Source organism: Osmia bicornis, unplaced genomic scaffold, assembly GCF_907164935.1.
Source record: "Osmia bicornis bicornis unplaced genomic scaffold, iOsmBic2.1, whole genome shotgun sequence".
In the NCBI taxonomy this organism is placed as follows: domain Eukaryota; kingdom Metazoa; phylum Arthropoda; class Insecta; order Hymenoptera; family Megachilidae; genus Osmia; species Osmia bicornis.
The window spans coordinates 1-23996 of record NW_025791190.1 but is presented as its reverse complement, the minus strand read 5'-3'; the positions used below and the strand labels follow the sequence as shown (position 1 = coordinate 23996).

At 15.5% G+C, this 23996-nt stretch overlaps 2 protein-coding genes across 2 annotated transcripts; both read left to right on the top strand.

The window, feature by feature from the left end:
* Positions 1–4112: 4112 nt before the first annotated feature.
* LOC123988871 (cytochrome c oxidase subunit 1-like) lies at positions 4113–5408 on the top strand (the record flags this gene model as incomplete). Its single annotated transcript, XM_046289626.1, is given in 1 exon segment — positions 4113–5408. A coding segment is annotated over 1 exon segment (1233 nt), but the record flags the coding sequence as incomplete, so codon positions are not given.
* Positions 5409–5442: 34 nt separating this feature from the next.
* On the top strand, positions 5443–6149 carry LOC114881506 (cytochrome c oxidase subunit 2-like). Its single transcript, XM_029198315.2, is given in 1 exon segment — positions 5443–6149. A coding segment is annotated over 1 exon segment (603 nt). The 5' UTR covers positions 5443–5536; the 3' UTR covers positions 6140–6149.
* The last annotated feature ends 17847 nt before the right edge of the window (positions 6150–23996 follow it).

Below are 23996 nucleotides of genomic sequence, written 5' to 3'. Positions count from 1 at the left end.
TAATTTGATCTATAATTGTTATTTATAATACTGTATTGATTTAAATCTAATTTAATAGGTATTGGTCTGTGGGAAAGAACTGATATTCAATTTAAATAATTAGATCTATAATCTAATAATAATTATATTGATATTCAATTTATAATTTGATCTATAATTGTTATTTATAATATTGTATTGATTTAAATCTAATTTAATAGGTATTGGTCTGTGGGAAGGAACTGATATTCAATTTAAATAATTAGATCTATAATCTAATAATAATTATATTGATATTCAATTTATAATTTGATCTATAATTGTTATTTATAATACTGTATTGATTTAAATCTAATTTAATAGGTATTGGTCTGTGAGAAGGAACTGATATTCAATTTAAATAATTAGATCTATAATCTAATAATAATTATATTGATATTCAATTTATAATTTGATCTATAATTGTTATTTATAATACTGTATTGATTTAAATCTAATTTAATAGGTATTGGTCTGTGGGAAGGAACTGATATTCAATTTAAATAATTAGATCTATAATCTAATAATAATTATATTGATATTCAATTTATAATTTGATCTATAATTGTTATTTATAATACTGTATTGATTTAAATCTAATTTAATAGGTATTGGTCTGTGGGAAAGAACTGATATTCAATTTAAATAATTAGATCTATAATCTAATAATAATTATATTGATATTCAATTTATAATTTGATCTATAATTGTTATTTATAATACTGTATTGATTTAAATCTAATTTAATAGGTATTGGTCTGTGGGAAAGAACTGATATTCAATTTAAATAATTAGATCTATAATCTAATAATAATTATATTGATATTCAATTTATAATTTGATCTATAATTGTTATTTATAATACTGTATTGATTTAAATCTAATTTAATAGGTATTGGTCTGTGGGAAAGAACTGATATTCAATTTAAATAATTAGATCTATAATCTAATAATAATTATATTGATATTCAATTTATAATTTGATCTATAATTATTATTTATAATATTGTATTGATTTAAATCTAATTTAATAGGTATTGGTCTGTGGGAAGGAACTGATATTCAATTTAAATAATTAGATCTATAATCTAATAATAATTATATTGATATTCAATTTATAATTTGATCTATAATTGTTATTTATAATACTGTATTGATTTAAATCTAATTTAATAGGTATTGGTCTGTGGGAAGGAACTGATATTCAATTTAAATAATTAGATCTATAATCTAATAATAATTATATTGATATTCAATTTATAATTTGATCTATAATTGTTATTTATAATACTGTATTGATTTAAATCTAATTTAATAGGTATTGGTCTGTGGGAAGGAACTGATATTCAATTTAAATAATTAGATCTATAATCTAATAATAATTATATTGATATTCAATTTATAATTTGATCTATAATTGTTATTTATAATACTGTATTGATTTAAATCTAATTTAAAAATTTAATTTCTATAGTTTAAAAAATAAAACATTAAATTGCAAATTTAAAAATATTTTTTTAAAATTAGAAATTAATATTTTTAATTATATTTAAATATAATAAATATATTTTATTAAATTATTAACTTTTTATTATTTTAAATTTATTATTTATATACTTATATAAATTTATTAAATTTAAATAAAAATTTAATTTTATAATATAAATTAAATTTTAAAAGAACGTTAGGTTATATTTTATTAAATATAACTTTTTATTATTTTAAATTTATTATTTATATACTTATATAAATTTATTAAATTTAAATAAAAATTTAATTTTATAATATAAATTAAATTTTAAAAGAACGTTAGGTTATATTTTATTAAATATAACCTTTTATTATTTTAAATTTATTATTTATATATTTATATAAATTTATTAAATTTAAATAAAAATTTAATTTTATAATATAAATTAAATTTTAAAGGAACGAACGTTAGGTTATATATTTTATTAAATATATAACCTCTTATTATTTTAAATTTATTATTTTTATATTTATATAAATTTATATTTAAATAAAAATTTAATTTTATAATATAAATTAAATTTTAAAAGAACGTTAGGTTATATTTTATTAAATATAACCTTTTATTATTTTAAATATAATAAATTTATATACTTATATAAATTTATTTTTAAATAAAAATTTAATTTTATAATATAAATTAAATTTTAAAAGAACGTTAAGTTATATTTTATTAAATATAACCTTTTATTATTTTAAATTTATTATTTATATATTTATATAAATTTTAAAAGAATATTAAGATTATATTTAATAAAATATTTTATTCTTAAAATTTATATTTATATAAATATATAATAAATTTTAAATTTAAATTAATTTATTTATAATATGGATATTAGTTAATTAATATAACTTTTAAATTGCAATTAAAAATAAATTTTTATAATTATATCTTTATAAATAAACTATTTTTAAGTTATTAGACTCATGATCTAAATAAAGATTAATTTCTTTTATAAATTTAAAATTATATATATAATATTTATATCTACTAATTTTTTTAGTACCTTAAAATTCAAATTTTTAAATGCATTTACACTTAGATATAAAAATTATTTAACAATATGCCTGAATAAAGGAATATTTTGATAGAATATTTATGTATAATTTTATACTATTGTTTAATAATTTAATAAATTATATATATATATATATAATATATTTAATTTTAAATTATTTATAAAATTAACTCAATTAAATTTAATAATTAAATTTTTATTTATAATTCTTTCTATATCTATTTTTTTTTTAGAAAATATTTTTTTAAAATGAATAATATTAGAATTTTTTTCTCTTATTTTTATTGGATATTTAAATTTTAATAATTTAAATAAAATTCCTAGATTAATTTATTTTTTTATTTCTAGAATTTCTAGTTTATTAATTTTTATAAATTTTATTTATTCAATAAATTATTTAATTATTCAATTTAAAACTAATAATTTAATTTTAATATTTAGATTATTTTTAAAATTAGGAATTTTTCCTTTTAATTTATGAATAATTTATTCATTTTCTTTTCTTTCTTGAAATGAAATTTTTTTTTTTTCTACATTTGCAAAAATTATTCCTATTAATTTAATTAGATCATATATTAGTTTTAATTTTTTTTTATTAATATTTTTAATTATAAATAGAATTATTGCATCAATTTTTATTATAGAAGAAATAAATTTAAAAAAAATCTTAGTTTTTTCTTCAATAAATCATTCTTCTTATTTAATTTTTATTTCATTTTTTAATTCTCAAACATTTATTTTTTATTTTATTATTTATTTATTAAATACATTTTTATTAATTTATTTACTTGAAAAAATAAATTTTAAAAATAAAATTTTTACTTTAAATTTAAATAGAATAAAAAATTTTAATTATCTTTTTATTATTATTATTTTTTCTTATAGAATATTACCTCCTTTTAGATCTTTTATAGCAAAATGATTTTTTTTTAATGAAAATATTTTAATTCAAAAATCTATTTTTTTTTTAATTATTTTGGCAATTTCTAGAGTAATTATAACTTGAAGTTATCTAAATATTATAAATTATCAATTTACTTTATCTAAAATTACTAAAAAATCTTGATTAAAATTTCCAAAATTTTATTTTAAAAATAATTTTAATTTAATTTTAATTTTTTATTTAATTTTTTTTTTTAATTTTTACTTATTTATTTTTTAATAGTATTAGAAAAATTTATTTCATTATTAAATTTACATTTTAATCCTTTTTTTCAGGCATAATACTTTAGTTTTTCAAAGATTTTAAGTTAAATAAAACTTTCAACCTTCAAAGTTGATTATATAATATATTTTTAAATCTTAATTAAATGATTTTATTCTACTAATCATAAAGATATTGGAATTCTTTACATAATTTTTGCTTTATGATCTGGAATAATTGGGTCAGCAATAAGAATTATTATTCGAATAGAATTAAGTATCCCAGGTTCATGAATTACTAATGATCAAATTTATAATTCTTTAGTAACTGCACATGCTTTTTTAATAATTTTTTTTCTTGTGATACCATTTTTAATTGGAGGATTTGGAAATTGATTAATTCCTTTAATATTAGGAATTCCAGATATAGCTTTCCCACGAATAAACAATATTAGATTTTGATTATTACCTCCATCTTTAATATTATTACTTTTAAGAAATTTTTTAAATCCAAGTCCTGGAACAGGATGAACAGTTTATCCCCCTTTATCATCAAATTTATTTCATTCTTCTCCTTCAGTTGATTTAGCAATTTTTTCTTTACATATTTCAGGTTTATCTTCTATTATAGGTTCATTAAATTTTATTGTTACAATTATTATAATAAAAAATATTTCTTTAAAATATATTCAATTGCCTTTATTTCCTTGATCTGTGTTTATTACTACTATTCTTTTATTATTTTCTTTACCTGTGTTAGCTGGAGCTATTACTATATTATTATTTGATCGAAATTTTAATACATCTTTTTTTGATCCTACAGGAGGAGGAGATCCAATTCTTTATCAACATTTATTTTGATTTTTTGGACATCCTGAAGTTTATATTTTAATTTTACCTGGATTTGGGTTAATTTCTCAAATTATTTCTAATGAAAGAGGAAAAAAAGAAACTTTTGGAAATATTGGAATAATTTATGCTATATTAAGAATTGGACTTTTAGGTTTTATTGTTTGAGCTCATCATATATTTACTGTTGGTTTAGATGTTGATACACGAGCTTATTTTACTTCAGCTACAATAATTATTGCAATTCCAACAGGAATTAAAGTTTTCAGATGATTAGCTACATATCATGGATCTAAATTAAAAATAAATATATCTATTATATGAACTTTAGGATTTATTTTTCTTTTTACTATAGGAGGTTTAACAGGAATTATACTTTCTAATTCTTCTATTGATATTATTTTACATGATACATATTATGTTGTTGGACATTTTCATTATGTTTTATCTATAGGAGCTATTTTTTCTATTATAGCTGCAATCATTCATTGATTTCCATTAATTATTGGACTTTCTATAAATCAATTTTGATTAAAAATTCAATTTTTTTTAATATTTATTGGAGTTAATATAACTTTTTTTCCTCAACATTTTTTAGGAATAATAGGGATACCACGACGATATTCAGATTATCCAGATTCTTATATATGTTGAAATTTATTTTCTTCAATAGGGTCTTTAATTACTTTAAATAGAGTTATTGTTTTAATTTATATTATTTTTGAAAGAATATATACTAAACGAATAATTTTATTTAAATTTAATCAAACAGCATTAGAATGAATAATACATAATCCTCCTATAAATCACTCTTATAGAGAAATTCCTATAATTTTAAAAAATTAATTTAATATGGCAGAATAAGTGCAATAGATTTAAGATCTATATATAAAATTATTAAATTTTTATTAAAAATTTCTTCATGGTATATATATTCATTTCAAGATTCTAATTCGCCTTATTCAGATAATTTAATGTCATTTCATAATTTTACTTTAATATTTATATTTATAATTATTTCAATTACATTTTTTATATTAATAGATATTTTTAACAATAAATTTATTAATCGATTTCTTTTAAAACATCATACTATTGAAATTATTTGAACTATTATTCCAGCTATTATTCTTTTATTTATTTGTTTTCCTTCTTTAAAAATTCTTTATTTTACTGATGAATTATGAAATCCAATTTTTTTTACAGTAAAAAGTATTGGACATCAATGATATTGAAGATATGAATATCCTGAATTCAATAATTTTGAATTTGATTCTTATATAAATAAAAATTTTGAATATAATTCTTTTCGATTATTAGATGTAGATAATCGTTTAATTATTCCTTTAAAAATTTCAATTCGAATATTAACTACATCTACTGATGTAATTCATTCTTGAACAGTCCCATCGATAGGGGTAAAAAGAGATGCTACCCCAGGACGTATTAATCAAATAAATATTTTTGCTCTTCGTCCTGGATTATTTTTTGGGCAATGTTCAGAAATTTGTGGTATAAATCATAGATTTATACCAATTGTTTTAGAATCTACATCTTATAATAATTTTTTAAAATGAATTAAAAATTCTATTTAAAAAATTATTTTTAAAAAATAAATTAAAAAAATTAAAAAATAAATTAAAAAATAAATTAAAAAAAATTAGTTAAAAAATAACATTAATTTGTCAAATTAAAATTAATTATTAAATTATTTTTTTAAATTAATCATTAAGTGTCTGAAATAAAATAAGAATTGGTCTTTTAAACCAAATATAGTAAATTTATTTACTCTTAATGAAAATTTTATTCCACAAATAAGTCCTAGTTATTGAATATTAATTTCAATTTTTGAATTATTAATTTTTTATGTATTAATTTTTAAAATATATTTTTTTTCAATTAATATAAAAATTTATTTTCTTAAAAAATCTTTTAAAATTTATAAAATTTTTAATTGAAAATGATAATAAATCTTTTTGAAATTTTTGATCCAACTACAAGTATATTTTTTTCTTTAAATTGAATTAGACCAATATTAATTTTTATTATTTTACCATTAAAATTTTGAATTATCCCGTCTCGATTTGAAATTTTAATTATTTTAATTTCTAAAATTATTTTTTCTGAATTTAAAAATTTAACAAAAAAAAAATATAAAATAAATATTTTAATTTTTTTTAGATTAATAATTTTTATTGCTTTAAGAAATTTTATGGGATTATTTCCTTATATTTTTACATCAACAAGTCATATTTCATTTAATTTAATTATTGCACTTTCATCATGATTAGGATTTTTTATTTATAGATGATTAAATAAACCTTTAATAATATTAATTCATTTAGTACCTATAAATACTCCTCCTGCTTTAATAAATTTTATAGTAATAATTGAATTAATTAGAAATATTATTCGACCTTTTACTTTAGCTATTCGATTAACTGCAAATATAATTGCAGGACATTTATTATTAACACTTTTAGGAACATTTATTTCTAAATTTTTAATTTTATTACCTTTTACAATTATTCTTCAAAATATATTAATAATTTTAGAAATTGCAGTTTCTATAATTCAAGCATATGTATTTTCAATTCTTTCTTTATTATATTTTTTAGAATCTAAAAATTAATGTCAATTACTTATAATCATCCATTTCATTTAGTTACAAATAGACCTTGGCCAATTATTAATGCTTTTAATTTAATAAATTTTTTATTAAGATTAGTAATATGATTTTTTTTATTAAATTTTTCATTATTTTTTTTTAATTTTTTTATTCTTATTTTTTCAATATTTTTTTGATGGCGAGATGTAATTCGAGAAAGAACCTTTCAAGGATTTCATTCATTTTCAGTTATAAAATTAATAAAATTTAGAATAATCTTATTTATTGTTTCAGAAATTTTTTTTTTTATCTCATTATTTTGAGCTTATTTTCATTCTATGAGATCACCGAGAATTGAAATTGGTTTATTATGACCTCCAAAAAATATTATTATATTTAATCCATTTAGAATTCCTTTATTAAATTCTTTAATTTTAATTTCATCTGGAATTTCTTTAACTTGAAGTCATAATAGTTTATTAAATAGAAATTATAAAGAAAGAATAATTTCATTAATAATTACTATTATTTTAGGGATATATTTTTCTTCTTTACAATTTATTGAATATTTAGAAGCTCCATTTTGTTTTAATGATAGAACTTTTGGATCTATTTTTTTTATAACTACAGGATTTCATGGATTACATGTAATTATTGGAATTATATTCTTATTTTTTACATTTATTCGATTAATTAATTTACATTTTTCATCTATTCATCATTTTAATTTTGAAGCAGCATCTTGATATTGACATTTTGTAGATGTAGTATGATTATTTTTATATATTTCAATTTATTGATGAATATTTTAAATTAATATATATATATATAGTATAATTTATATTACATTTAATTTCCAATTAAAAAACTTAAATAATTTTAATATATATAATTTTAAATATTATATTTTTATTAAGCTTTATTTTTTTTATTATTTTTTTATTAACATTAATTAATTTTTATCTAAGAATATATAAACCTTTAAATCGAGAAAAAATTACCCCATTTGAATGTGGATTTAATGCTCAATCAAATTCACGATTACCTTTTTCTACACAATTTTTTTTAATTACTTTATTATTTTTAATTTTTGATATTGAAATTATTTTAATTTTACCTTCTATTTTTTTAATAAAATCTAAATCTATTTTTTTAATATTAATTATATTAATTTTTATTTTTTTTATAATTATTAGTTTATTTATTGAATGAAGTTATAGATTATTAAATTGAATTTTCTAATATATGGATTATAAAAAATCTAATATTAAGTCGAAATTAATTGTAAAAATTACTTCATATATATATATATATATATATATATATATATAACTTAATTGAAGCTAAAATAGAAGCAATTTATTGTTAATAAATTTATTGAATTTAAATTCCAATTAAAGAAATAAATTTAAATAGAACTTCTAATTCTATAATTAATATAAATATATTATTATTTCTAATTTTTATATAGTTTAAAAAAAACATTATAATTTCAATATAATATTAATAATTAATTATTTATAAAAATTATATTTAAAAATTATAAAATTATTTTAATATCTTCAATATTATGCTTTATTTTTTAAGCTATTTAAATTTTAAATTAAAATAATAAAAATTAATATTATTAATAAATTTGTTAATAATATTCTTAAAAAATTATATTCATCTAATTTATATTTAAATAAATAAAATTTTAATTTAATAAATTTAATTTTAAATTCAAATAAATTTTTTTCATGTATATTTTCATATAATATAATTAAATTTAAAGGAATATCATAATATTGATAAATTTTTTCAATATAAAATATTGTACTTATAAAATTACCTACTATATTTATTTTAAAAGAATTAAAATAAAAAAATTGACCAATTAAAATTCCACAAAAAATTAATTTTATTACTATAATTTTTATATTTAATGTTAATAAAATTAAATAATTTAAATTAAAAATTTTTAAATATAAATATCCTATAAAAAAAATAGTAATTAATAAAATAAATATACAAAAATTTTCTAAAATTCCTTCTTTTTTAATTAAATTTACATAATAATTTTTTTTAGAAAATAAAATAAATATAATTAATCGAATAGAATAAGATACAGTAAAAATAGTAGAAAAAATTAAAAATATTATTCTAATTAAATTTATCTTATTTAAAAAAATTAATTCTATAATTATATCCTTAGAAAAATATCCTGATATAAAAGGAAATCCTATTAAACATAATAAAGAAAAAATTAATACTATGGTTTTAAAAGGATAAATATATATTATTCCACCATAACATCGAATATCTTGATTTCTATTAAAATTATGAATAAATCTTCCAACACACAAAAATATTAAAGATTTAAATAAAGCATGAATTACTAAATGAAAAAAAGCTATTTCTCAAAAACCTAATCTTAAAATTCTTATTATTAATCTTAATTGACTTAAAGTTGATAAAGCAATAATTTTTTTAAAATCATATTCATAATTTGCAATTAAACCTGCTATAAATATTGTTAATCTAGAAATTAATAAAATATATTTATTAAAATAATCTAAAAATAAAAATTTATTATATCGAATTAATAAATAAACCCCAGCAGTTACTAAAGTAGAAGAATGAACTAAAGATGAAACAGGAGTAGGTGCTATTATTGCTGCAGGTAATCATAAAGTAAATGGAATTTGAGCTCTTTTTGTAAAAGCTACTAATACTAATAAAATTAATATTAATAAATTAAATTTATAAACCATTAAATTTCATCTTCCAAATATTATTCCTATAGTAATTATTAGTAAAATTCCCACATCTCCAATTCGATTTCTAAAAATTGTTAATATTCCAGCATTATATGCTTTTTCATTTTGATAATAAATAATTAAACAATAAGAAATTAATCCTAGTCCATCTCATCCTAATAAAATTGTTAAAAATCTTGGTCTCAAAATTATTAAATATATAGAAATTACAAATAAAATTACTAAAATAATAAATCGATTTATAAATTTGTCTCCTTTTATATAATAAATTCTATAAATTAAAACAACTATTGAAATTAATGAAACTAATATTAAAAATATTATTCTATAAAAATCTAAATAAATAAAAAAAGAAAATTTTATTCTATTATAACTATAAATTATTCATTCTAAAATAATTAATTTTTCTTTAAAAAAAATAATTAACATTAATAAAAAAAATCATCCTATAAATATAAATAATATATAAATAAATATAATTAAAATAATTTAAAGTATTTAATACATCTTTGAATCCACACTTCAAAATTTTTTTTAAACTATTTAAATTAAATAAAAATTTTTAAATTTAAAATTATTATATTTAAAGGAATTCAATGAAATAATAAAATTAAATAATTAATTAATTTTCCTCTACTTAAACTTTTATAAAAAAAATTTTTACCATGAATAATAAATCTAAAAAAATATAAAGAATATATAAATCTAATTAAACAATAAAAAAATAACTTAATTATTAATAATCTTAATCAATTTATTAATCTTATTAATAAAAAAATTTCTCTAACTAAATTTAAAGAAAAAGGAGCAGCTATATTTGAAGAACATATTAAAAATCATATTAATGATATTGAAGGTATAAAAATTAATACTCCTTTATTAATAATTATTAAACGTCTATGAGTTTCTAAATAACATAAATTTAATAAATAAAATAATCCTGATGAGCATAAACCATGAGCAATTATTATTAAATAAGAACCTAAAAATCTTAATTTACTTATAGTAAATATAGAAGATATTAATAAATTTATATGAACTACAGAAGATATAGCTACTAAAATTTTTATATCAATTTGTCGAAAACAATTTAATCTTAAAATAATTCTTCCTAATAGCCCAATTTCAATAAAATATTTTCTTATTTCTAAAAAATTTTGAAAAAAAATTATTATTAATCGTAATAAACCATAAGAACCTAATTTTAATAAAATTGCAGCTAAAATTATTGACCCAAAAACAGGTGCTTCTACATGAGCTTTTAATAATCATCCATGTATTAAATATATAGGTATTTTTACTAAAAATCCAACAATTAAATATAAAAATAAAATTTTATTTAATTTAATTATTATTCTTTCTAATAATAAAAATCTTAAAGATCCTATTAAATTATATAAATATAATAATACTAATAATAATGGTAATGAAAAAAATAAAGTATAAAATATTAAATAATATCTAGCATAAATTCGTAAAAATCCTATCCCTCATTTTATAATTAAAAAAAAAATAATTAATAATCTAACTTCAAAAAAAAAATAAAATATTAATATATTTATTCTAAAAAAATTTATTAATAAAATAATTAATATTAAAATTAATAAATTTATACATAAAATAAATCTTTTTTCTTGATTAATTCTTATAAAAACTAATCCAAAAATTCATAAAATTATAATAATAATACCATAGGAATAAAAATTTAACCCAAAATTAAAACTTAAATTAATTCATTCTATAAAAAATCTATTTATGCTTAATATTATAAAACTTAATAAAAATATTATATTTCTTACAAAATATAATTTTTTATATATATTAAAATTTAAAAATAAAAATCTAACCATTAAAATTATACTCTCTATTATTAACATTTTAAATTTATTATTATAAATCCTTGATTACCAATAACTCTTAATATAGAAACAACAATAGATAATCCTAAAACAGCCTCACATACAGAAAAAATTAAATAATATATAAATATTCATCTTAAATATTCTAATTCATTTAATATTAAAATTAATAAATTTAAAACTACAAAAAATTCTATTCTAATTAAAAATATTAAAAAATATTTATTAATTATTATTATTATTATAAAAATTAAAATTATTAAAATTAAAAAATATCTTTTTAAAATAAATTAGACTTTATAGTTTTAAAATAAAACATTAATTTTGTAAATTAATAATGATATCTATTTCTAAAGTCTAACTTCAAAATAATTTATTTATTAAAATATCTTTAATTCCCAAAATTAAAATTTTAAATTTAAACTATATTTTGTTAATGTTAATTTCAAAAATCTTATTTATATTTATAAATTTATTTATTATTACTAATGTATTATTACTTTCATCTTTACACCCAATTACTATCTTATTTCATTTTATTATATTTACTTTATCATCTTCTATATTAATTTTTTTAAATTTAAATAATTCTTTATATTCTTTTATAATTACAATTTCATTAATTGGAGGTATAATAATTATATTCAATTATTTTATTAGTTTAATTAATAATGAAAACTCTAAAATAAAATTTTTTGAATTAATTACTTCAATTAATTTTTTTTTTATTTCTTTTATTATAATTATTTATTTTATATATCAAATACCAATTTTTTTTTTTACAGAAAATATAATTTTAAATAAATGATCATTAAAAATCCAAAATATTTATTTTTATCCAATAAATTATTTAACTATTATAATAATTTTATTTTTATTAATTTGTTTAACTTTATCTTTTAAAATATCTACAATTAAAATAACTCCTCTTCGTAAAATTAAAATTTAATGAAAAATAAATATTTTAAAATTTTTAAATCTAATAAATTTCTTAATATTATCTATTCATCATTTAATATTCATCCAACACCAGTTAATATTAATTATTTATGAAATTTTGGTTCAATTTTAGGAATTCTTTTATTAATTCAAATTATTTCAGGTTTTATTTTATCTATACATTATTGTCCGAATATTAACTATGCATTTGATAGAATTATTCACATTATAAAAAATGTTAATTCTGGATGAATATTTCGTTATATTCACTTAAATGGGGCCTCATTTTATTTTCTTTGTATATATTTACATATTAGACGAAATATTTTTTATCAATGTTATTCATCTCAACATGTTTGAAATATTGGAATTATTATTTTATTAACTTCTATAGGAACTGCATTTATAGGATATGTATTACCTTGAGGACAAATATCTTTTTGAGGAGCTACTGTAATTACAAATCTTCTTTCAGCAATTCCTTATATTGGCCAATATATTGTTGAATGAATTTGAGGGGGATTTTCTATTAATAATGCAACTCTAAATCGATTTTTTTCATTACATTTTATTTTACCATTAATAATTATAATTATAGTTATTATACATCTTTATTTTCTTCATATAATCGGATCAAATAACCCAATAGGAACAAATAGAAATATTTATAAAATTCCATTTCATTCTTATTTTTCAACTAAAGATATTCTTGGATTTTTTTTAATTTTTTGATTATTTAGATTTATTATTCTTCAAAATCCAAATATATTAAATGATCCTGATAATTGATCAATTGCAAATCCAATAAATACTCCTCAACATATTAAGCCTGAATGATATTTTTTATTTGCTTATTCTATTTTACGAGCTATTCCTAATAAATTAGGAGGAGTATTAGCTTTACTTTTTTCTATTTTAATTTTATTTATTCTCCCATTAATAATAAATCATAAATTTAAAACTAATAAATTTTATCCATTAAATAATTTATTATTTTGATTTTTTATTAATAATTTTATTATTTTAACTTGATTAGGAAGGCAAGCTATTGATTATCCTTATACTTTAATTAATTTAATTTTTACAAATTTATATTTTATATTTTTTATTTCAAATATATATCTTATAAAATTTTGAGATAAAATTATTTATAATTATTATTAAATTAATGAGTCTGAATTAGACATATATTTTGAAAATATATTAAAGAAAAATATTTTTTCTATTAATTTTAAATTTATATATATAAATTTATTAATATCTTTAAAATAAAAATTATATATATATAAATTAAAATAAAAGATAAAAATTTTTTTCAACATATATATATTAATTCATCATATCGAATTCGAGGTATAATTCTTCGAATTCAAATAAAAAAAAAATTATGATATAAAATTATTAATAAAGTTAAAATTGAATATCCAAAATTAAAAAAAATAATTACTATAATCAATCTTATAAATAAAATTATTATATATTCAGCTATAAAAATTAGAGAAAATCTTCTTCTATAATATTCTACATTAAATCCAGAAACTAATTCTGATTCCCCTTCAATTAAATCAAATGGAGCTCGATTTAATTCAATTATTATTCTTACAATTAACATAAAATATAATGGAAAAAAAAGAAAAAAAAAATTAATATTAAATTGAAATTTTGTAAATAATTCTAAAGAAAATCCTTCAATAAATATTATAATAACAAAAAATATAAAAAATAATCTAACTTCAAAAGAAATAGATTGAGAAATTGATCGTAAACATCCTAATATTGAATAAATTGAATTAGATGACCATCCTATTATCATAGTCGGATAAACTCTTAAACTTAATATTAAAAATAAAAATACCAATCCAAATTTAAAATTTATTCAATTTACATAATAAGGCATTAATAATCAATATAATATTGAGATTATTAATATAATTATTGGACCTAATATATATATATAAATTAATTTTATCTAAATACATGTATTCTTTAGAAAATAATTTAATTGCATCCGAAAATGGTTGTAATATTCCTTTAATTCCTACTTTATTAGGACCTTTTCGAATTTGAATATAACCTAAAATTTTTCGTTCTAATAATGTTAAAAATGCTACTCCTACTAAAATCATAATTATCATAATTAATAAATAAACTAAATTAAAATAAAAAATTATTATCTATAAATTATATAATATTATATAATTAAATTCTAAATTTAATGCACTTAATCTGCCAAGATAATTTTAATTAATTAATTTTTATATAAATTATTTCTTAAATTTAGTCCTTTCGTACAAAAATTTTAAATTTTTTTAAAGATAGAAACCAATCTGACTCACGTCGATCTGAACTCAAATCATGTAAAATTTTCATAGTCGAACAGACTAAATTTATAAACACCTACATTTATAATTTATTTTAATTCAACATCGAGGTCGCAAACAATTTTTTCAATTTGATCTTTCCAAAAATATTACGCTGTTATCCCTAAGGTAATTTATTTTTTTATTATATTTTATAATATATTTCAATTAAATTTCTATAAATTAATATTTTTAAAACTTTAAAGTTAATTAAATCTAAAAATCCTCCCAATTAAATATATTATTAAAATTTATAAAATTTATAATATATAAAATTCTATAGGGTCTTATCGTCCCTTAAATTTAATTAAGCATTTTAACTTAAAATTTAAATTTATTTTATATAATTGAGACAGTTTATATTTCATTAATTCATTCATTCTAGCCTTCAATTAAAAGACAAATGATTATGCTACCTTCGTACAGTTAAAATACTGCAGCTATTTAATTTTTCATTGAGCAGAACTGACTTTATATTAAAATCAAAAAGACATGTTTTTGTTAAACAGGTGAATATAATTATTTTGCTTAATTACTTAAAAATATTTTTTTTTTATAAAATAATTTAAACAAATTAAATTACTAATTTAATCATTTTAATATAATTTAAATTATTAAAATTATTTTTTTTTTAATTTATATATATAAATTTTTAATTCATATTTATAATATTATATATATATATAAAATATTATAATTAAATTTATTAATAAATTATTAAATACTTATTAAATATTTTTAAATTTTAAAAATAATCTTTTTAAATATTAAATTAAATTATTATATAATTAATTTATAGTTTATCCCATAAATTATTTATATTTTATAAAATAAAATTTTTTAATAAAATTTATTCTTAAAAAATATATAAATTAAATTTAATTCAAAAAAAACTAGATATCATTAAAATTGAATAACATCTAATCTCTAAATATATATTTATAATTTTTATTTTACAAAAAAAATTTTATATATTTAGTTCTTTTAATTTCGAGATATTTAATTATTTAAAAATTATTTAATTAACCCTGATACAAAAGGTACAAAATTTTTTTCTATTTATTAAAATTTAAAACTTTCATTAACATTACTTAAATTATAAATATAATTTATTTTTTCTAAAAATTTACTTTAACTTTTTACTTTACTAATAACTTTTTTTAATATTATTTATATTAAATCAATTATTAAAATTTTATTATATTAATTAAAATTTTAATAATTAAATTAATCTTTTCATTGTAATTGAAAAATTTTATTTAAACTAAAATTTTTTCTAAGAACATTTTCCAATACTCTCACTTTGTTACGACTTATTTCAAATTTTATTGAAATTGACGGGCAATTTGTACATTATATAAAAAATATTCAAATAAATATATTTAATTTATTTTACTTTTAAATCCTATTTATTAAAAATATTAAAATTTATTAATTTAAATAAATTTATTATTAATGTAACTCATATTTATCTAATAAATACTTTATTTTGATTTGAATTATTTTATTTTAAATAAATTTTAATTATTATATTAATATAAAATTTTTAAACAACAATACAAAAATAATAATATTAATATCTTATTAGTTTATTATATCGTGGATTATCAAATTAATATACAAGTTCCCCTAAAAATTTATATAACTGCCATATTTTATAATTTTAATGATCTACATTTAATAATTAATTTTTTTTTAAAATTAATATAATAGGGTATCTAATCCTAGTCTTATCCTTAATTTTTATAATTTTTATTAAATAATAATTAATTATTATAAAATTATTTATTTCACCAATATAAATTTAATTTAATTAATTAACTTATTTTAAAAATTAATATTTAAAAAAATTAATTTTTAAATTTAGTTTAACCGCTATTGCTGGCACTAAATTAAAATTTAATAAAATTATTTACCATAAAAAACTTTCATTATTATAAAAGTATTATATATTAATTATATATATATATAATTATTATTAAAATAAATATATATCAATAAATTTTATATATAAATCAACAATTTAATTAATTTATAAACCTAAAATCAAAATTATAAGTTTTTAATAAAATATAAATTTAATTTATTTATATATATATATATATATATAATATACATATATATATATTATATATATATATAAAAAAAGATTATCTAATTTAAAAATTAGATAATCTTAACGTTCTTTAATATTCTTATATATATATAAATATTAAAAATAATTATTAATATTTTTTAATTTAAAATTTATACATATATTTATAAAAAAGATTATCTAATTTTTAAATTAGATAATCTTAACGTTCTTTAATATTTTTATATATAAATATTAAAAATAATAATATTTTTTAATTTAAAACATACATATATATATATATATTAAAAAGATTATTTAATTTAAAAATTAGATAATCTTAACGTTCTTTAATATTTTTATATATATATAAATATTAAAAACAATAATTAATATTTTTTAATTTAAAATTTATACATATATATATTAAAAAGATTATTTAATTTAAAAATTAGATAATCTTAACGTTCTTTAATATTTTTATATATAAATATTAAAAACTAATTAATATTTCTTAATTTAAAATTTATATATATATATAATTTTTTAAAGATTATCTATTTAAAATTATTAGAAAATTTTAATTGTTATTTAATATTCTTTATAATATATAAATATAAATAACTTATTTATAAATTAATAATATATTATATAAATTTAAATCAATACAGTATTATAAATAACAATTATAGATCAAATTATAAATTGAATATCAATATAATTATTATTAGATTATAGATCTAATTATTTAAATTGAATATCAGTTCTTTCCCACAGACCAATACCTATTAAATTAGATTTAAATCAATACAGTATTATAAATAACAATTATAGATCAAATTATAAATTGAATATCAATATAATTATTATTAGATTATAGATCTAATTATTTAAATTGAATATCAGTTCCTTCCCACAGACCAATACCTATTAAATTAGATTTAAATCAATACAATATTATAAATAATAATTATAGATCAAATTATAAATTGAATATCAATATAATTATTATTAGATTATAGATCTAATTATTTAAATTGAATATCAGTTCTTTCCCACAGACCAATACCTATTAAATTAGATTTAAATCAATACAGTATTATAAATAACAATTATAGATCAAATTATAAATTGAATATCAATATAATTATTATTAGATTATAGATCTAATTATTTAAATTGAATATCAGTTCTTTCCCACAGACCAATACCTATTAAATTAGATTTAAATCAATACAGTATTATAAATAACAATTATAGATCAAATTATAAATTGAATATCAATATAATTATTATTAGATTATAGATCTAATTATTTAAATTGAATATCAGTTCTTTCCCACAGACCAATACCTATTAAATTAGATTTAAATCAATACAGTATTATAAATAACAATTATAGATCAAATTATAAATTGAATATCAATATAATTATTATTAGATTATAGATCTAATTATTTAAATTGAATATCAGTTCCTTCCCACAGACCAATACCTATTAAATTAGATTTAAATCAATACAGTATTATAAATAACAATTATAGATCAAATTATAAATTGAATATCAATATAATTATTATTAGATTATAGATCTAATTATTTAAATTGAATATCAGTTCTTTCCCACAGACCAATACCTATTAAATTAGATTTAAATCAATACAGTATTATAAATAACAATTATAGATCAAATTATAAATTGAATATCAATATAATTATTATTAGATTATAGATCTAATTATTTAAATTGAATATCAGTTCTTTCCCACAGACCAATACCTATTAAATTAGATTTAAATCAATACAATATTATAAATAACAATTATAGATCAAATTATAAATTGAATATCAATATAATTATTATTAGATTATAGATCTAATTATTTAAATTGAATATCAGTTCTTTCCCACAGACCAATACCTATTAAATTAGATTTAAATCAATACAGTATTATAAATAACAATTATAGATCAAATTATAAATTGAATATCAATATAATTATTATTAGATTATAGATCTAATTATTTAAATTGAATATCAGTTCCTTCCCACAGACCAATACCTATTAAATTAGATTTAAATCAATACAGTATTATAAATAACAATTATAGATCAAATTATAAATTGAATATCAATATAATTATTATTAGATTATAGATCTAATTATTTAAATTGAATATCAGTTCCTTCCCACAGACCAATACCTATTAAATTAGATTTAAATCAATACAGTATTATAAATAACAATTATAGAACAAATTATAAATTGAATATCAATATAATTATTATTAGATTATAGATCTAATTATTTAAATTGAATATCAGTTCCTTCCCACAGACCAATACCTATTAAATTAGATTTAAATCAATACAGTATTATAAATAACAATTATAGATCAAATTATAAATTGAATATCAATATAATTATTATTAGATTATAGATCTAATTATTTAAATTGAATATCAGTTCCTTCCCACAGACCAATACCTATTAAATTAGATTTAAATCAATACAGTATTATAAATAACAATTATAGATCAAATTATAAATTGAATATCAATATAATTATTATTAGATTATAGATCTAATTATTTAAATTGAATATCAGTTCCTTCCCACAGACCAATACCTATTAAATTAGATTTAAATCAATACAGTATTATAAATAACAATTATAGATCAAATTATAAATTGAATATCAATATAATTATTATTAGATTATAGATCTAATTATTTAAATTGAATATCAGTTCCTTCCCACAGACCAATACCTATTAAATTAGATTTAAATCAATACAGTATTATAAATAACAATTATAGATCAAATTATAAATTGAATATCAATATAATTATTATTAGATTATAGATCTAATTATTTAAATTGAATATCAGTTCCTTCCCACAGACCAATACCTATTAAATTAGATTTAAATCAATACAGTATTATAAATAATAATTATAGATCAAATTATAAATTGAATATCAATATAATTATTATTAGATTATAGATCTAATTATTTAAATTGAATATCAGTTCCTTCCCACAGACCAATACCTATTAAATTAGATTTAAATCAATACAGTATTATAAATAATAATTATAGATCAAATTATAAATTGAATATCAATATAATTATTATTAGATTATAGATCTAATTATTTAAATTGAATATCAGTTCCTTCCCACAGACCAATACCTATTAAATTAGATTTAAATCAATACAGTATTATAAATAACAATTATAGATCAAATTATAAATTGAATATCAATATAATTATTATTAGATTATAGATCTAATTATTTAAATTGAATATCAGTTCCTTCCCACAGACCAATACCTATTAAATTAGATTTAAATCAATACAGTATTATAAATAACAATTATAGATCAAATTATAAATTGAATATCAATATAATTATTATTAGATTATAGATCTAATTATTTAAATTGAATATCAGTTCCTTCCCACAGACCAATACCTATTAAATTAGATTTAAATCAATACAGTATTATAAATAACAATTATAGATCAAATTATAAATTGAATATCAATATAATTATTATTAGATTATAGATCTAATTATTTAAATTGAATATCAGTTCCTTCCCACAGACCAATACCTATTAAATTAGATTTAAATCAATACAGTATTATAAATAACAATTATAGATCAAATTATAAATTGAATATCAATATAATTATTATTAGATTATAGATCTAATTATTTAAATTGAATATCAGTTCCTTCCCACAGACCAATACCTATTAAATTAGATTTAAATCAATACAGTATTATAAATAACAATTATAGATCAAATTATAAATTGAATATCAATATAATTATTATTAGATTATAGATCTAATTATTTAAATTGAATATCAGTTCCTTCCCACAGACCAATACCTATTAAATTAGATTTAAATCAATACAGTATTATAAATAACAATTATAGATCAAATTATAAATTGAATATCAATATAATTATTATTAGATTATAGATCTAATTATTTAAATTGAATATCAGTTCTTTCCCACAGACCAATACCTATTAAATTAGATTTAAATCAATACAGTATTATAAATAATAATTATAGATCAAATTATAAATTGAATATCAATATAATTATTATTAGATTATAGATCTAATTATTTAAATTGAATATCAGTTCCTTCCCACAGACCAATACCTATTAAATTAGATTTAAATCAATACAGTATTATAAATAACAATTATAGATCAAATTATAAATTGAATATCAATATAATTATTATTAGATTATAGATCTAATTATTTAAATTGAATATCAGTTCCTTCCCACAGACCAATACCTATTAAATTAGATTTAAATCAATACAGTATTATAAATAACAATTATAGATCAAATTATAAATTGAATATCAATATAATTATTATTAGATTATAGATCTAATTATTTAAATTGAATATCAGTTCCTTCCCACAGACCAATACCTATTAAATTAGATTTAAATCAATACAGTATTATAAATAACAATTATAGATCAAATTATAAATTGAATATCAATATAATTATTATTAGATTATAGATCTAATTATTTAAATTGAATATCAGTTCCTTCCCACAGACCAATACCTATTAAATTAGATTTAAATCAATACAGTATTATAAATAACAATTATAGATCAAATTATAAATTGAATATCAATATAATTATTATTAGATTATAGATCTAATTATTTAAATTGAATATCAGTTCCTTCCCACAGACCAATACCTATTAAATTAGATTTAAATCAATACAGTATTATAAATAACAATTATAGATCAAATTATAAATTGAATATCAATATAATTATTATTAGATTATAGATCTAATTATTTAAATTGAATATCAGTTCCTTCCCACAGACCAATACCTATTAAATTAGATTTAAATCAATACAGTATTATAAATAACAATTATAGATCAAATTATAAATTGAATATCAATATAATTATTATTAGATTATAGATCTAATTATTTAAATTGAATATCAGTTCCTTCCCACAGACCAATACCTATTAAATTAGATTTAAATCAATACAGTATTATAAATAACAATTATAGATCAAATTATAAATTGAATATCAATATAATTATTATTAGATTATAGATCTAATTATTTAAATTGAATATCAGTTCTTTCCCACAGACCAATACCTATTAAATTAGATTTAAATCAATACAGTATTATAAATAACAATTATAGATCAAATTATAAATTGAATATCAATATAATTATTATTAGATTATAGATCTAATTATTTAAATTGAATATCAGTTCCTTCCCACAGACCAATACCTATTAAATTAGATTTAAATCAATACAATATTATAAATAACAATTATAGATCAAATTATAAATTGAATATCAATATAATTATTATTAGATTATAGATCTAATTATTTAAATTGAATATCAGTTCCTTCCCACAGACCAATACCTATTAAATTAGATTTAAATCAATACAATATTATAAATAACAATTATAGATCAAATTATAAATTGAATATCAATATAATTATTATTAGATTATAGATCTAATTATTTAAATTGAATATCAGTTCTTTCCCACAGACCAATACCTATTAAATTAGATTTAAATCAATACAGTATTATAAATAACAATTATAGATCAAATTATAAATTGAATATCAATATAATTATTATTAGATTATAGATCTAATTATTTAAATTGAATATCAGTTCCTTCCCACAGACCAATACCTATTAAATTAGATTTAAATCAATACAGTATTATAAATAACAATTATAGATCAAATTATAAATTGAATATCAATATAATTATTATTAGATTATAGATCTAATTATTTAAATTGAATATCAGTTCCTTCCCACAGACCAATACCTATTAAATTAGATTTAAATCAATACAGTATTATAAATAACAATTATAGATCAAATTATAAATTGAATATCAATATAATTATTATTAGATTATAGATCTAATTATTTAAATTGAATATCAGTTCATTTTTATAAATTATATATATATAAATTTTGGGAAATCTATATGAATCGTAAAAAATATTCTTCGATATTAAAATAGAATTTGATCTATTTTGTATTCATACAATTTAATTAACAAATTTTGGGAAATCTATATGAATCGTAAAAAATATTCTTCGATATTAAAATAGAATTTGATCTATTTTGTATTCATACAATTTAATTAACAAATTTTGGGAAATCTATATGAATCGTAAAAAATATTCTTCGATATTAGAATAGAATTTGATCTATTTTGTATTCATACAATTTAATTAACAAATTTTGGGAAATCTATATGGATCGTAAAAAATATTCTACGATATTAGAATAGAATTTGATCTATTTTGTATTCATACAATTTAATTAACAAATTTTGGGAAATCTATATGGATCGTAAAAAATATTCTACGATATTAAAATAGAATTTGATCTATTTTGTATTCATACAATTTAATTAACAAATTTTGGGAAATCTATATGAATCGTAAAAAATATTCTTCGATATTAGAATAGAATTTGATCTATTTTGTATTCATACAATTTAATTAACAAATTTTGGGAAATCTATATGAATCGTAAAAAATATTCTTCGATATTAAAATAGAATTTGATCTATTTTGTATTCATACAATTTAATTAACAAATTTTGGGAAATCTATATGGATCATAAAAAATATTCTACGATATTAGAATAGAATTTGATCTATTTTGTATTCATACAATTTAATTAACAAATTTTGGGAAATCTATATGAATCGTAAAAAATATTCTTCGATATTAGAATAGAATTTGATC